Source organism: Pleurodeles waltl, chromosome 3_1 (genome assembly GCF_031143425.1).
Source record: "Pleurodeles waltl isolate 20211129_DDA chromosome 3_1, aPleWal1.hap1.20221129, whole genome shotgun sequence".
Lineage (NCBI taxonomy): Eukaryota > Metazoa > Chordata > Amphibia > Caudata > Salamandridae > Pleurodeles > Pleurodeles waltl.
Window position 1 is genome coordinate 165567235 of NC_090440.1, and position 15009 is coordinate 165582243.

General features: G+C 43.1%; 1 protein-coding gene across 1 annotated transcript in view; it reads right to left on the minus strand.

Moving 5' to 3' along the window:
* The window catches only part of LOC138283878 (uncharacterized), a 272384-nt gene that overhangs the window by 15054 nt on the left and 242321 nt on the right, over window positions 1–15009 (minus strand). The window contains exons 6-8 of the mRNA XM_069222073.1: window positions 10362–10463; window positions 10253–10277; window positions 10114–10151 (exon numbers count right to left, since the gene is read on the minus strand). Of these exons, the coding sequence (XP_069078174.1) occupies window positions 10114–10151; window positions 10253–10277; window positions 10362–10463 (165 nt within the window). The remainder of the gene's footprint in view (window positions 1–10113; window positions 10152–10252; window positions 10278–10361; window positions 10464–15009) is intronic.

Sequence of the window (15009 nt, forward strand, 5' to 3'; positions counted from 1 at the left end):
AGTTGTGTGTCGAAAAGTATAAATATGGCCCTAAATTCTCACAATGTGCTTGCCACTTGGGATGGTGCCCTCAATAGATGATGTACTTGAGGCACATTTTTTTGCTGCAATATATTCCATAAAGCATGGTACACCATCTCTTGCGGTTTTACCTGAGGTGTTAAAGTTAAAACAAATTCTAAAAAATGTATACAGGGCTGCCCCCGCCCTGGACTTGCTGATAAAATTAGTTGGCAATTTTGCCACAGTATCCTCAATTATTTTAGGAAATATAAAAGGGGAAGCAGCAGCATTGGTGGTATGCCAACAGCTTGCACAGGTTCCTTTAATAGATCAGGAACACAAGCTACCAAAATGAATAGCCGAGACTCATGTCATGTATAGGTCCCACAAATTTGGGGGCTAGACTGTAGAAAAGTGCCCCTTTTTGTCATGGTCACCCCCACTTTTTGCCACTGGTACTGTTTTCTGACTGAGGTGCACTAGGTCCCTGCAAACCGGGCCCCAGTACAAGTTCTCTTTCCATAAAAAAAACAAGAGAAAATGGTCTAATTGTGTTACAATTGCCACACACTTTTGAAACCCTAAAAGTCCCTAGTAAATGGTACCTTTGGTACCTAAGGCATGGGAAGTAAAGAGGGTCCCTAACGTTGCAGCTTGTATTATGCCACCCTAAGGAACCCCCATATAAATTGCATGCAGACTGCCATAGAAGATTGTGTGACATGCTGCAAACCATGTGTGAAAACACGACATGGCACACTCACTGTGTGCAATGCCCAATTCACTGCATCTAATATTTGTAAGTCACCCCTACAGCAGGCCTTATAGCCCTAAGGCATGGTGTATTATATTACATGAGAGGGCATATCAGCATGAGCAGATATGCCCCTGTGATGTCTATTTCACTTACTACGTGGTACAAGTGAAAAAGGGAAGCCATCTTAAGTATATGTACTGGGCACTGGTCATTAAAAGTTCCCCAACTACATGATGGCTTTACTGAAACTGATGGTGTTTGGTATCAAACACTTCATCTTAATAAATCCATATGGATGCTAGTATTGGATTTATTATGACATGCACTCAGAGGGTACCTTAGAGGGCCCCCCTGAAACCTACTAGTGTTAGTGTGCTGGCTGACTGGTCTCAACCAGCCAGCCAACACAGATGGATTTCTGACTCCTGTAGGTGTCTGCCAGTGCTCTCTGAAGTCAGGAAACAAGGCCTGCCCCAGCGAAGATGTTATCACTTGCTCCCGCAGGATGGCTAGCAAATCTGCATACCAAGCCCAGAGGCTTCAAAGCCTCTGCGCCTTTGATATGCTACCCCTGCTTCCTCCAGACCTGGAGAATATGGCCCCCTGCCCTGAGGCCCATTTAGCACCAGGAAAGGTGGGAAATTAGGTATGTAGTAGGTGTGTTGCACCACTAAGTTAGGCACACCCTTATGTGGGCTACCTGACGTGTTCCATGAAAGGAGGGTTCCACCATCATGTTTTTGGTGGAATTAGGAACTCTGGGGCAGGATTATGCCCTCTACCCATAGGAAGTTGTCATATAGGGTGTGTGTGATCACCCCAGTGGTTAGTAGCCCATTGGCTACTACCTTACACTGCCCTTGGCACCCTAAATCCGGTATTTAGGTAGCCCACTGACACCAGGAACTTAGATTCATCTGACTAAAAGAAGAAGGACAAAGAAGAGCCAACCAGCTCAAGAACTGTAGACTAGCTGTTGACTTTGGCACCAAACCTTACCTGCGCCTGTCCCGCCAATTGCAACACCCGTCCTGTAGCTGTGAATTCTCCCAAAGCCTTGGAGGCCTGCCAGCACTTTACCAATCAGAAAGCATCTCGCTTGCAGTGGAGAAGCCACTTCCCTGAATCAGCAGGCACCAACCACAACTGCCCGGACCACTGTTTTGCTGACCATTGGGTCCACTGAGGAAGCAACTAACCAGGAAGAGGATCCTGAGTGTCCAGGAGGTCAGCCCAGTGGTTGACCCATCCAGTCTTTGAGATGCTGAGCCTGTCTAGAGCCTCCCTGCACCAATACCCGGGGTTCCAGAGCTCTTGCAGAAGCCAAGGATTGTTAAGTGTCCAGCCCAGACACTAACACTGCCAAGACAGACCTACTGATGTGGGACGTCAGCATCACTGAGGCCATTGTTACGAATGGCCCTGTTGTCTTGTTTTGTCTCCATCTCGACCTAAGAAGTGAGAATCTCCAATGCAAGGGACCCGCCGGAAAAAACACCTCTACACCCGAGCCCCACAGCCCAAGCCTACTGACGGTGCACCATAACTCCAGAGATCCTCAAGAGCCGAGCCCTCCTTTGTATTCTGCTAGATTGGTCCCCCAGTCCATGCTTGCAGCCTTTTTTTTGCAAGTACCTTTTCCCATTGACTTCAGAGGGTAGTGATCAAGCCTACCACCGCTGGAAGCACCTCTACACCCAGACACACCAGGGCAGGTAAACCCGAACGGTTGGTGCTTTTCTTGGGCCTTGGCCTCTTCTTACCTTAAGTCCAGAAGAACAGTCCTATAAATCATTTGCAAGTGACCCTATGTAGTTTATGTTTCTCCCATATGATAGAATTACCGCAATCAAGGCTAATGCCTCAAATCTGACAGCTGTATTTTCTGTTTTTTTAAATCGCTAACTCGAAAAGTACTTACCTTGTACCTTGAAGATCTTGGTGTCTAAATTCATATAAAAATCGATGTTATTTTTCTAAATTGGTCTCGAGTTTCTTCATGGGTGTGTCTCATTCATTGTCTCAAATGTTTAACACTACCCTCTGATAAGCCTAAACAGCTCGCCCACACTACCACAAAGAAAGCATTTGGGATTATTAATTTACTTTACAGCTTTATTTCGGTAAAACAATACCATAAAAGCATACTGACAAAATTCTTACATTTCTAGAAGAAACAAAGACACTTTTTTAAAAGAAAAAAGACAAAGAAACACTAAAAACTGATCGAGACCAAAGCTCCCTCAGGGCCATACAATACAAATAGGCGAGTTATGGGTATAAATGTTATTAAAAAATCAACAATTAATCACTAAAACACTATAAAATATACAGTACACATCATCATGCAGATTGCCATATAAATATTATAAAATTTTATAAAATACCCCTAAAGTATAAGCCTTAATACAAAAACAGTTAAAATTGCTTTCTTGCTAGTAGTATCATTAACTATAGACTAGCTCAAAAAGTAACCATTATGAAAGTAGGATATATGCTTTTGAATGACTATTTGCCTCCAGTAGGTTCAAGTTGCCTCTACAATCTTAGCAATATAGATACCATCATCACGTGAGGGGTTATTTGACTAATTTTTAGAAAGTGATTAACAATCCCTAGGGCCCAACGATTCCTTTCTTTCTTACGTGCCTATATTGCTTAGAGGTCATATACGATCGAGTGATGCAAAAAGGCACATTGTTCTAGCAGCAGCTAGATTAATTTAATCCCTGTAAATTAATAAATGTTATCTGACCGATCTGCATGGTGGTATTTTTTAGAGCCTGTGGCAGCTAGGACCCTCCAAGACAAATGGAGTAGACCCTACCCTATCCTTGAGAGAAAATGGAAGGTCACCTATCTGTTGGACCTTAACACCCCCAGAACCCTCCAGACCGAGTCTTTAAATTAAACATTCCAATTGAGGAATTGAGAGGACAATAATGCACACAATTAAACTAATTTTCTGGGAAAGATTAACCCTAATCTATGACATTCTCTTGCCAGAAAACGATTGGCCACCAGAGTTTGTTAGAACCCTCCCACAGAGGGGAAGATGTGATTTTACCATCTTTCCCTGTCCTTGTTCCAGAGCAATTAAAGCATGTGTATGCTGCAGACTGGGCTCTTGCACAAGCCCTAGCATTATACCGCAACCAAGTGGGCTGGGATAGTGATTCTCCCTATCATGTAATAGCCATAAGGTCGAACCCATAAGTGTAGCCACAATACCCCATAGAACATGAAGCAACATCCCCTGTGAGCAGGATTCTCTCACAGCTCAATTACCAGGGTGTAATTGAACCCAGTGTATCTCATATGAACAGCCCCTGTTCCCCGTAGCTAAGCAGGACCATTCATATAGAATAGTCTTAGGTTACAGACATTCAAATAGTCATACATGCACCTTTGCAAATTCAAAATTCACACAGCACAGCATTAATCAACAATATTGTCCATAACAAATACCAAACAACCTTGGATATCCTCAATGGTTTTTTTTCTGCCAAAATATAGTGCCTGAAAGCAGAAATCAGACCGCTGTTTCTGCACTGTGCTCTCAGCGCCAATTTTGTCGACTTCCCCAATGGTATCAGAACAGTTCAGGGCTGTTCTCTGCCCGTGTGACATCAATATTGCATTATATTGATCCAGAGGCACTGACTTATGTAGATGACATTTATCTGACGGATGATGACTCAAACACAGATTTAGCCAGGGTAGTTTGCATTGCTTTTGGATTTACTGAACATGACTACACATTCTTCAATTTTAAGAAAATAAGAATTGCTTTCCTCTGTGTCCTGTGTCCTGTTCTTGGGAACAAGCTTTCAAATGAGGGGAAGAGTCTGGCACCAAACTTCCTTGAGAAGTGTGCATAGTTACAACTCAAAAGGATGATGGACAGAAACTTTTCACTCACTTACCCCCAGTCACAGATCTGAGTTAAATCCATCTTTTTTTGCTCACCATACCACCTCAGTTTGGACCCAACTAAATGCAGGTCAGTGTTGACCCTGCTCCCCAGGGGAAGAGTCCAGCCTGAACTGCCACTCCAGGTCCTCCATTGGACCGAAAACAAGCATCCTGAGACCGGTTTCCCGGTATCACCCCTCATCAGTCAGGCTAGCTTGAATCCAGTGTCACAGTGAGCAAAAACTGATGGATTAAACCCAGATCTGTGACTGGGGGTGAATGTTTGATTTGTTCTGCATTCCGTCCATCAACTGTTCCTTTTGCACAGTTACAACTACCAAATACCATCAGAAAACTGCATTCTTTGCTAGGATTCTTCAATTTTGTCAGAACGTATATCCGTAATTATGCACAACGCATAAAACCAAATTATGATTTAATTTCTCCAGATTTATCCAGTAACCATTGTGCATCAGAACACACACAAATACTTAGATCACTACAGACTGACATGCTTGCAGCAAAACACTTACACACATGTGAAAACAAAACAAATTTGGTCATCCAGATAATTCCGGGTGCCATTGGCTTTACCTATGCCACATTCAACGAAGGTGGCACAGTGCCAAATGCATACAAATCGCATTTATATTCCAATGCTGAAATACGCTTTGCATTCACTGAAAAATTACTGACTGCAGTTCAGATGGCTGTCATTAAAAAAGACCACTGGCTCAGGGAAAGCGCATCATTGTTGTAACCCCAGTACCTGCTTTAGAGGCAGTGACAAAGGCTATTGGTCCAAATGCAAAAGCCTTATAACCTAGATGGATACAGTGGGCCACTGATGTAGACTATGTTTTTGACCCAAAGTTACAAACTCAAGAGTTTCTCCATTATGACCTGGAGTACCTATGTCCACATCATTATGCCTCTTGATCAGTATAAATATATTATTTACACCGATGGTTCAGCTCAGCCTGCTGTAGGTACCAAATATCAATACTCTGCGGCTTGCGCAGCTGTTGATGGAGTTATGAGGGATGGAGAATCTTTACGCAGTCTCTAGGGGATTGCACTGCACAGCTGGCTGAACTAAAAGCCCTGATTTTGGCACTGGAACATACGGATCCTGAAATCCCTACACTTATTATGTGTGATTAATATTATTGTGTCCAGTCTTTCAATGAGAATCTGCATTAATGGCACCTTAATGGATTCAGAGACTGTAAAGGAAACACTATCAAGCATAGAATGTCCTGGAGGAGGTGGCAGAGTTGAAAGACAAACTGCCACGGGCTCATGTAATGTATACATTGGGCCATCAATGTGTTTGAATACATGTTGTAGGGAATTCACTGGCTGATGAAGCAGCCAGATATGCAGCTGTTACTGAAACTGTAGCTGTGATTGCTTGTTCCCATACAAGGGTGGATGATGAAATACTGGCTGTCGTAAACGTCTCGGCTGATGGTACCCCTTTACCTAAAGCATTTCCAGCAAAATATTCCTACCATTTAAATGCCCAAAATATTTCTTATGTACCAGTTCCAACGGTAGGTGGTCGTGTTACCCCCACCCAAGAGGCTAGAATTAATTCATGCATCGCATGAGGGTGTTGCTTCTGCCGATGCTGGTGTGGCAGCTACTATTTTACTACTACAAAAACGCTATCTGTGGCATGGTCTGTACAAGCAGACAAAGCAATATGTCCTTAGTTGTGCCATTTCCCAGCAAATTAAAGATTCCACATTTGAGGGCCCACCACAGACACCTGTCTTAGTCTGAAGCAAGCCTATGTAATGTATGTACCTGGGACACTGCAGTCCTTTAATTCAGATGGTGCATATAAATATATTCTACTTGCTGTAGATTAGTGTTCCAGATTCCTTTGGGTGTGGCTACAACGATTGGTTTATACTTACACTGTTATTAAAGTAAAGCAAGTCTTCATCCAGACATAGGCAGTTGCTACATTCCACTTGGACAACAGCCCTGCTTTTGCCTCAAAAGCTTACAGAGATACCATGGAAACCCTGGGTGTAGGGGTGCATTATTCTTCCCCTATCATCCTGAGTGTAATTTGATAGTGGAAAGAAAAAAACTAGACTTAAAGCAGTCCTTAAAAACTAGAGAATTAGGTTCAGTTCATAACTGGATCAATCACCTATATGGGGTCCAGAGAGCATAACAAAATCTGTCTAGAAGACCTTTGGGTGGCTGTATCCTAAATAAAGTGTTGTTTGGAATTCCAATGTTTGTCCCATATTTTGATGGTCCTGCCCCAGTGGTGGCAGAAACTCCTTTTGACATAAATGAATGTCTCGCTGTATTGTGGGAACTACTACACTTCTGAGATGAACGGAGTACTACACATTTTGCCACTTTGGGAGTGAGGGATTCCCCAGCATCTATAGGCTGGTTTCCTTAAATTTGTGAGAAAAGATTGTGGTGAAAAATGGTATTCAGCCCATCATAGCATGTACCGGTGCCAGATCTTGGAATCCAAGGTACCAGAACTGTGATTCTACCACCACTTGCAGGTGGTAAAGACAAACGCTTTGTCTCCATCATGCAACTGATCCTACACAGTAGACCTAGAGGATTCCTGGATAGTTCCAAATCCGCTCTCATTACAATACAGGAAATACCTCTTCAAGCATTAAACAATGCTGACATTGTTTCCCCTAGACTGAGGAGGGCAGAGAATGAACTTCTGTTGATTCCAATTACTGCCACAAGGACCAGAAATGTACCAGACGTAAGTCTACAATCCTCTACTATTTCTCAAAGCAACAGAGCTGTTTATGATGAACCACCTTTAGAGGTGCCTACCAGTTCCCTTTCACCTGCAGCGGCTCCTGTCTTCACACAAAGTGCTTCTGGGTACTTCGTCGACATTGACGACTTCTCTTCAAATTCAACAACATCGCTTCATGGTATGCGTAAGTTTCTTTACTGGCTTAAAAAACACTTATCTGATTTGTCCGTGTCCTACTTGTGGACTATACTTACACTGCTTGCTTTCTTCCCGTGGATTTGTAATTGTTTTCTTCTTGCTTATACATGGGCATTATCTTCCTGAACCCTCTGCTATTAAACTGGTAGATGAGATATTGAAACCTCACCTGTCTCCCACAAAGTGTGAAAAGAAGTATCCTTAGGGAACATTTCTGCTGTTCCAGTTCCTGATGGGACTGTGTGTGATATGTTTGGCCCTACAGAGACTATTCAAACTCTGAATGTTTTAACATTTCTATGAGCTATATATTTACCCCAGGCATTGTGTCTGGTGACTGGGATGTGAAAACAGTGGATTCAATGTACATGAACTCTACAAGTTATGGAAAAATGCTTTATTATTATTATGGACACAGTTACCTACATAGAGCTAGTACCCCACATACAATTTTTCATTACACAGAATGGGAACAAAGTTCCACTCCACCAGTAGGGAGTTCCAAAAGATATTTAGACAAATGTAGATATTTCTCTGGGCGCGATAGTACTAATCCGGGATCAAATCACCAGCAACAAAAGCAAGGAAAAACATGGTAACCACTACTAAACTTATTTATTCAAATTAATTATTTTCCCAATCAGCTATTAAGGACTATGATTATTGGAAAGAACTCACTCATTTAAAATCAGTTTGGGGAACAAAAGATTGGCATCTACAAGGCAAGGATGCCTTTTTAAAAGCATGTCTGATTCCATTACAGATGATTTTTCTAAATAACACAGTTCAACAGAAAACTTGCATAGGTCTAGCAAAAGTTAAAGAAATGAATGTGCCCAGTATCCCTTCAATTGCAAAGTTTGACAATTGACAAAGTTTACTTAATTACACAGAAGATCAGCTTAATGGTATTGTCAGAAATTATAGCATTAATCCTATACTTTCAGGTCGCAATGGGTGGTTATTGTGGCCAGTTAACACAAATAGTTGTCATACACGTTTCATAAACTCTATACAGGGTTTAAAGCAAGCAGACCAGACCCTTGTTACTTCGAGGCACAACATGCAGGCATTTCCACTACATACAGTGTGGGCAAGTTATTCCAGCAATGGCTGCAACATTGCACATTGACAGCTGTAAAAGAACACCTCTCGCTCCTTGTTAGCTCCTACGTCACCATGCTCCAAAAGGTTCTTGTATACGATATACATTGAAATATGGAAGCGTAATAAAATGGAAGCTGCTGCTCATTTAAGGCAAATAGATCCGGCAAACCTAGAGAATGCATTAGCCATTGCCGATAATACGTTGTCCGCTCGAGTTACACACTCAACATTGTGTCATCTGCAGTAGACATTATACAAAATGACATGTCATTTTTAGAACATGGACAGAGTCAGCTTAGGTCCATCATGCAGCTGAGTTAGACTTTACATGTTCTGAAATCAAACCACGTACATTTGAAGCAGGTGAACTCAATAGAGTTATTTTCACCATTTAAACGAACACACAGACAGCAGATAATGGTGAAGAAGGATGCACCATATATAGAATGCTCAATACAGAAAAGTTAGAAAGGATGCCTTTCACAGTGGCTGAAATACTGTCTGCAGTGTGGTTAGTAAATGGAGGGATCTCCCTGCCAATATAGACTTTTCACTTAACTTCTTATTTGAACCATTTTCCGGTAGGTAGATTTGAAGCTTTAGGGGAGATTTTTTACATGAGGTGTGGGATTTGCCTTTCAATTATAAATATATGAGCGTGGAAAAGGAAGTATTTTTAGTGACAGTGATTGTGAAACTTCCATAAGCCACTCAATGATTTGTAAACAGGTGACTTTGCACGGCGTTTGTCATGCTTTGGTGGATATATTAGCATGTTACTTCAAGACAGTTCCCATCCCCTTGATTTGCCCAGTGTTACAGTTACTTTTGAATGGAAGTTACTTACTGCTGAGTGATCAAGGCTGCTATGGGATGAGTGCAGGTGACCCGTATTTGATTTCGGTTTCTTAAATAGTGACCTGCTGTGGAAATGTGTTATTCCCCCATGCCTTAGATTATAGTAGCATGTTTCCTTCCATCCTGCCTTTAATGTTAACTTTGAAAAGCTGAGAAGACTGAAAGCACTATTGGTCCAAACATGTGCCGCTTACATTTGCCTGTGAAATATTCAAATTACAAGTGGCGAGGTCATCTTCTGAGATACAGTCGCTTTTAAATATTAAAGTGCAAACTAAAACTAGAACCATAAATTCATAACTGTTTAAAAATTACCAGTGCCTGAACATGATCGCCATACCTCAGCACCTACCTTACAGGCAATGTGCTTCATTCTAACACTCACCGGTTAGTCTTTCATCCTCAACATATACATTGTAACCTTTTATTTCCATTCTTTGAAGTATACAAAAGAACTTTCACTCTAACTGCAACTGAGGGGCCAAAACTTCCAAAAGCCATAAATAACACTTACATTCGTCGTTTTCGGGAGCTCCCGGATGATCTGTGTTTCTAGTATTTAAAAAGAAAGAGAGGAGAATTCAGACGAATTACTTTACTTCACAATGTAAGTAATGAGTAATAATGATGCGAACACTAGCTTCTTGCAGTACCTGCAACTTCCTGTATCTTCTTTCCCTGCAATAGATGACATACATAAAAACAGTTAATAGTAAAAGTGATAAACACAACATGACTCGTAGAATTATGTAATCCTTTTACCTTTAGATTTGTGTCTCATCAGAAGTATCAGACATACTATTAATCCACTGATCAGGGCCACTGAGCCTATTGCAATCAACATGTTTTTCAATAGCTCATTACCTAGAAGGACCGAAAAATATAAAAATAATGACATCACTGATAGAAATTCCATTACGAGATTCACATACTGTATATTGTCACAATGCCTGTCATCAATGGAAATCAATTTACTGAAGTTGCTAAATGTGTTGTCATTCATTCATTTATTAATGGACCTTCGGGTTTCGGTGTACAAAAGCAAATGGTAAAATAAGCAATGGCAAAGCAAATAGGCCGAACTTTAATGAAGTACTGAATGCAAATCCAGGCATGCATAAATGCTGTGAGTTTCCTGCACTAAACCCAGACTAATTGGCTTGGCAAATGCCTCTTCTATTACTGATATCACACAAAATGTCTCTCATATCACCCGTTCCCACACCTGCAAACATACACACACCGGCTGTGAAACATAATGCTCTTAGACACTCAAACAGACAGCAACACTGTTGTGATGATAGTGGTGGTAGTGGTGGTGATTGCTGTGGTAATAAGGCTATCGTTACTAATGGTGGTGGTAATTATAATTTTGGTAGCAGTAATTGTATTAATGGCCGTGGTAGTAATGATGGTGTGGTGATGGTGGTAATGATGATTCCGGTGGTTAGAGGGTAATAGTGGTCGTAATGGTGGTGGTAGTAGTGCAGGTGAATGTGGTGCCTGTAATGGAAGTAGCCATGATGTGTGTTGTAATGATGAGGATAAAGGCAATGGAGGTGATCCTAATGAATGTGATGGTAATGCTAGTGGATATAATCCAGGGGTGACATAAAGGGTTGAATTTGGCAGTAAGTGTGACGACCTAGCCCCTCGTGCTTTCCAGTAGAAGTGTTCTATTGGAGGAGGAACGATACACCAAGCAGCCAGTAGTATGTGGTGAAAAAATCATCATATAAGCCCACTGTTTTTAGAATTAGTAACAAAATACGTGTGACAAATGCCTAATGCTGCCTGTAACCGGACCTTAAAATACAACACCACATTTTAAAAAAACAAAGAAAGAAAGCACATTCTGTGGGAGGGAACAATTCTTTAGTTACTGGGCAGATTATAATGCAGAACAGAAAGGATCTTTTCTGGTTTGCTCCTGCACAATGAAGATGTTCACAGGCCCACCCAGCCTAGGTCTACATGTTCGCAAGCATAAATACAAGCTAAGGTAATGACAACTAGGGATGGGGCAAGAAGTACTGCCGTTGCATTCTATGCGGGTAAATGTGGTGGAATGCAACTGTATGGTAGACGTCTTGTAGGTTGCTGCTCCCTCGCCCATTAACTATACAATCAGAATGGTGTACCGAATCTTCAGTGCTTAATTTGAGCCGGTAGTTGCCGCTGAGGCCGACTGGCACTTATTTATGAGGACTGGCACGTGTTTGTTATCATCTGACTTTCACACTGAGCAACAGAGAGAAACACACAAAGGGGGAAAGAAAGAGAAAGATGGCAAAACCGTCACAAAGGGAGAAAGCAGAATCGTGTTAGAGTGAGAGAAAGGGGCATGGAGTGCCTGGTGATGGATTAGAGAGCGTTAGGTGGTAACAAGACTGCACAGCTTGGGCACCAGTACTCATCGTTTTACAAATAATGCACGGGCGCTTACCCTGGTAACATGCCTTAAGTCCTATAGCCTGACTTATGTATGAACTGCCTTGCCTCTTAGCCAAGACAGAGTTCTGCTCCAGTGAACATCCAGGAGTTCCCTATTTAGGGGTGTGGGCACATTGATGATTTCAAGTTTATCGAACCAAGGAACAGAATTGTTTCTATCTATAATCGGAGCCATTGTCGCTTTGTGTCTCAGCAAATTACCTTCGAGCATTCAGCTTCTTTTCTGTGTTAACTAGAGTCCGAGACTTGTCTTTGCTGTCTGGTTGCTCCATTTTAGTGACACTGTAGCACAGTAACATCCATAGTGAAGGGAGAAGAGGTCTGCAAAACCAGATCAGCAAGTGGACCTTTCAGTAGCCCCTTTTGTGTCCTTGGACATATTGAGGAGAAAGGGGATAGTTTGTCGCAGAGGTGATTAAATGGTAAACTTTTTCTGTGAGGCAATTTTTTTTTAATGCTTTTGAAGTTATTTCACTTTGATCAGTAAGCCTATATTGCAAATGTTTCGTTTTAGCGTCTTAAAGGGCAAAATCTGACTTGTATAGCTCAAATATTAGCAGTAGGTTGCAGCTTGCTTTCAGTTGCAACTAGGACTCTGAATGGGTGTATACCATTTTGGCCTATTGGATGGCTGGCCCTCTGACTGTACGTCTGTCCATGGCTGCACCTGAGGTCCCCTGCTTTTTGCTTTCCTCTTTACCTACCAAGCCACCCTTTGTCAGACAGGCCGGTCTGATTTTACTATATAAATTGCCTGTTTTTTGTTGTTGTTTTAATAAGTCTTGCCAGATCATTTGGGCCCAGCCCTTGGACACTTCCTCATCAGGTCAGACCAGCAATGATACATCAGTATCTCTGCAACAGTGACTGACTGACCAGTGGAGCATGGGTACCAGTATCACCTTAATGCTAAAAAAACAAATATTTTCAAGAGGATCTTGGCTGCTCCTGTTCCTTCATCCTCCAGTCTCCTTTGTCAACTGCTACAGCTCTTGGATTTTTCCTGAAAACAGTATGCAAATAATGGTGGTGTCGCCAGGTCCAGAGGGACAACTGAGAGCCATCTTGGGGCATACTAATTTTTGCTTCCTGGTAATCTAATTTTGCTTGGAAGACACTTTGGGGGAAAAGGCACAGGGTTATTTGGTGAAATCCTTTCCCCCATCCCAGATCCACTCTTTTTAAACAGCAGCGAATGGAGAGACTGAGGTTGAATGTGATTGAAGCTGGGTTTCTGATGTGCCCAAAATTACTCTTGCTATGGCTCCCACTCATTCCTTCTCCCAGCCTTCTTGGTTTTTCACAATCCAGGTCTTGATGTGCCTCAGGGCTTTGCCTTCTCCCTTCACCTTTTCAATATTTATCTCTCCTTTTGCTAAGGCTTTATCGAATTTGGGTTTTAAAATCTATGGCTCTCATTATGAACTTGGCAGTAATCACTGCCGACCGCCGTGGCAACGGTGACCAGAAGACCGCCAGTGGCGGTAGACTGCACACTGACGAATAATGATGCTAAAAAGTTAAGCCTCCAAAAATCCTGCAACCTCCACCCACTGCCAGGGCCTACAATGGCAGAAAGGCATTACACCCCACCCGCCACCGCCATGCAGACAAATCCTCCGCCCACCAAATAATGATGCACAAATCAGTGTGGCGGATAGTGAATGCCGAACCACTATTGGCGGTACGGACCGCCACGGCCAGCAATGGGACCCACCAACAACAAATGCACACATTGGCAACTTTGAAACCCACACACCTGACACACATCCACAACACCATAAATCACTCACATACATACCCCACAATCTTTTGCATCACAAGTAGCACAAGAGATATTGAGAACACAACACGCATACACTGAACCCAACATCACGCAAGCCACACACACAAATACACCACCAAAACACATACATACCCCAAACACCATTACAAGCCACACTCACAACCACACGACAGCACAACACACACCATGGCACCCCCTAGGAACACCCGCATCACATACAGGGAGCTAAGGACCAACGTGGACGAAATACTCAGGGTCGAGCCACAACTATTCGGGGCACAGGTGCAGCAGACACCCGTCGCCAGGAAGATGGAGCTATGGCAGCGGATAGTCAACAAGGACAACACAGTGGGAAACCATCCATGCACAAGGGATGACATTCGGGAGAGATGGCCTGCGCTGGAAGGTTGGGTCAATGGCATCCAGGCACAACATCGCCATACAGAAGACTGGTGGTGGTCCCTCACCTACTCCCCCTGAATACACAGACTGGGAGGAGAAGGTCCTGGCTATTCTGCACCCGGAGGGCCTCCCAGGACTCTCTGGAAGACTGGACTCTGGTAAGTCAACTACAATACCGTCACAGTCACCCCACCTGTAATACATATATCACCACACCCCTCTCACTACCACCAGGACCACATCCCCTACCTAGTCCACAACACCCACATCCAACTTCCCTGCATGCCCACAATCCCATAAACAGACCTCCATCCAGCCCCCTGTGCACATTCCCCTACCCCTGCATGGATTCCCAGTGGCACTACAGCACCCACAATGCACCTCCACCCACCACATAAAATGCAACTAAATGTATAGGAAGGGACCTTGCATGCTACAACAGGGGAATATAACCATCAAATAGTGCAGAGCAGTGCAGCAATTGCCGATAAAGTACCTGACACCCACCTGTCTATTCCCCCACACACAGGCACCACCACCCATGCCACCCGGGCGGAGACGTCAAGGAGTGCCAGCGCCCCACCTAAAGACAGAGGCCCCACTCAGGAGAGTGCAGAGGGATGTCTGGAAATAGAGGAACTCCCTGGCCCATCACACAGTCCTGGACTGTCACCCTTCAGCAGCCCCATCCAGGATACCACTGAAACCCCTACCACCATGCCACCATCATCAGCTCTGGCCAAATGACCCCACATCAGTGTCTCATGG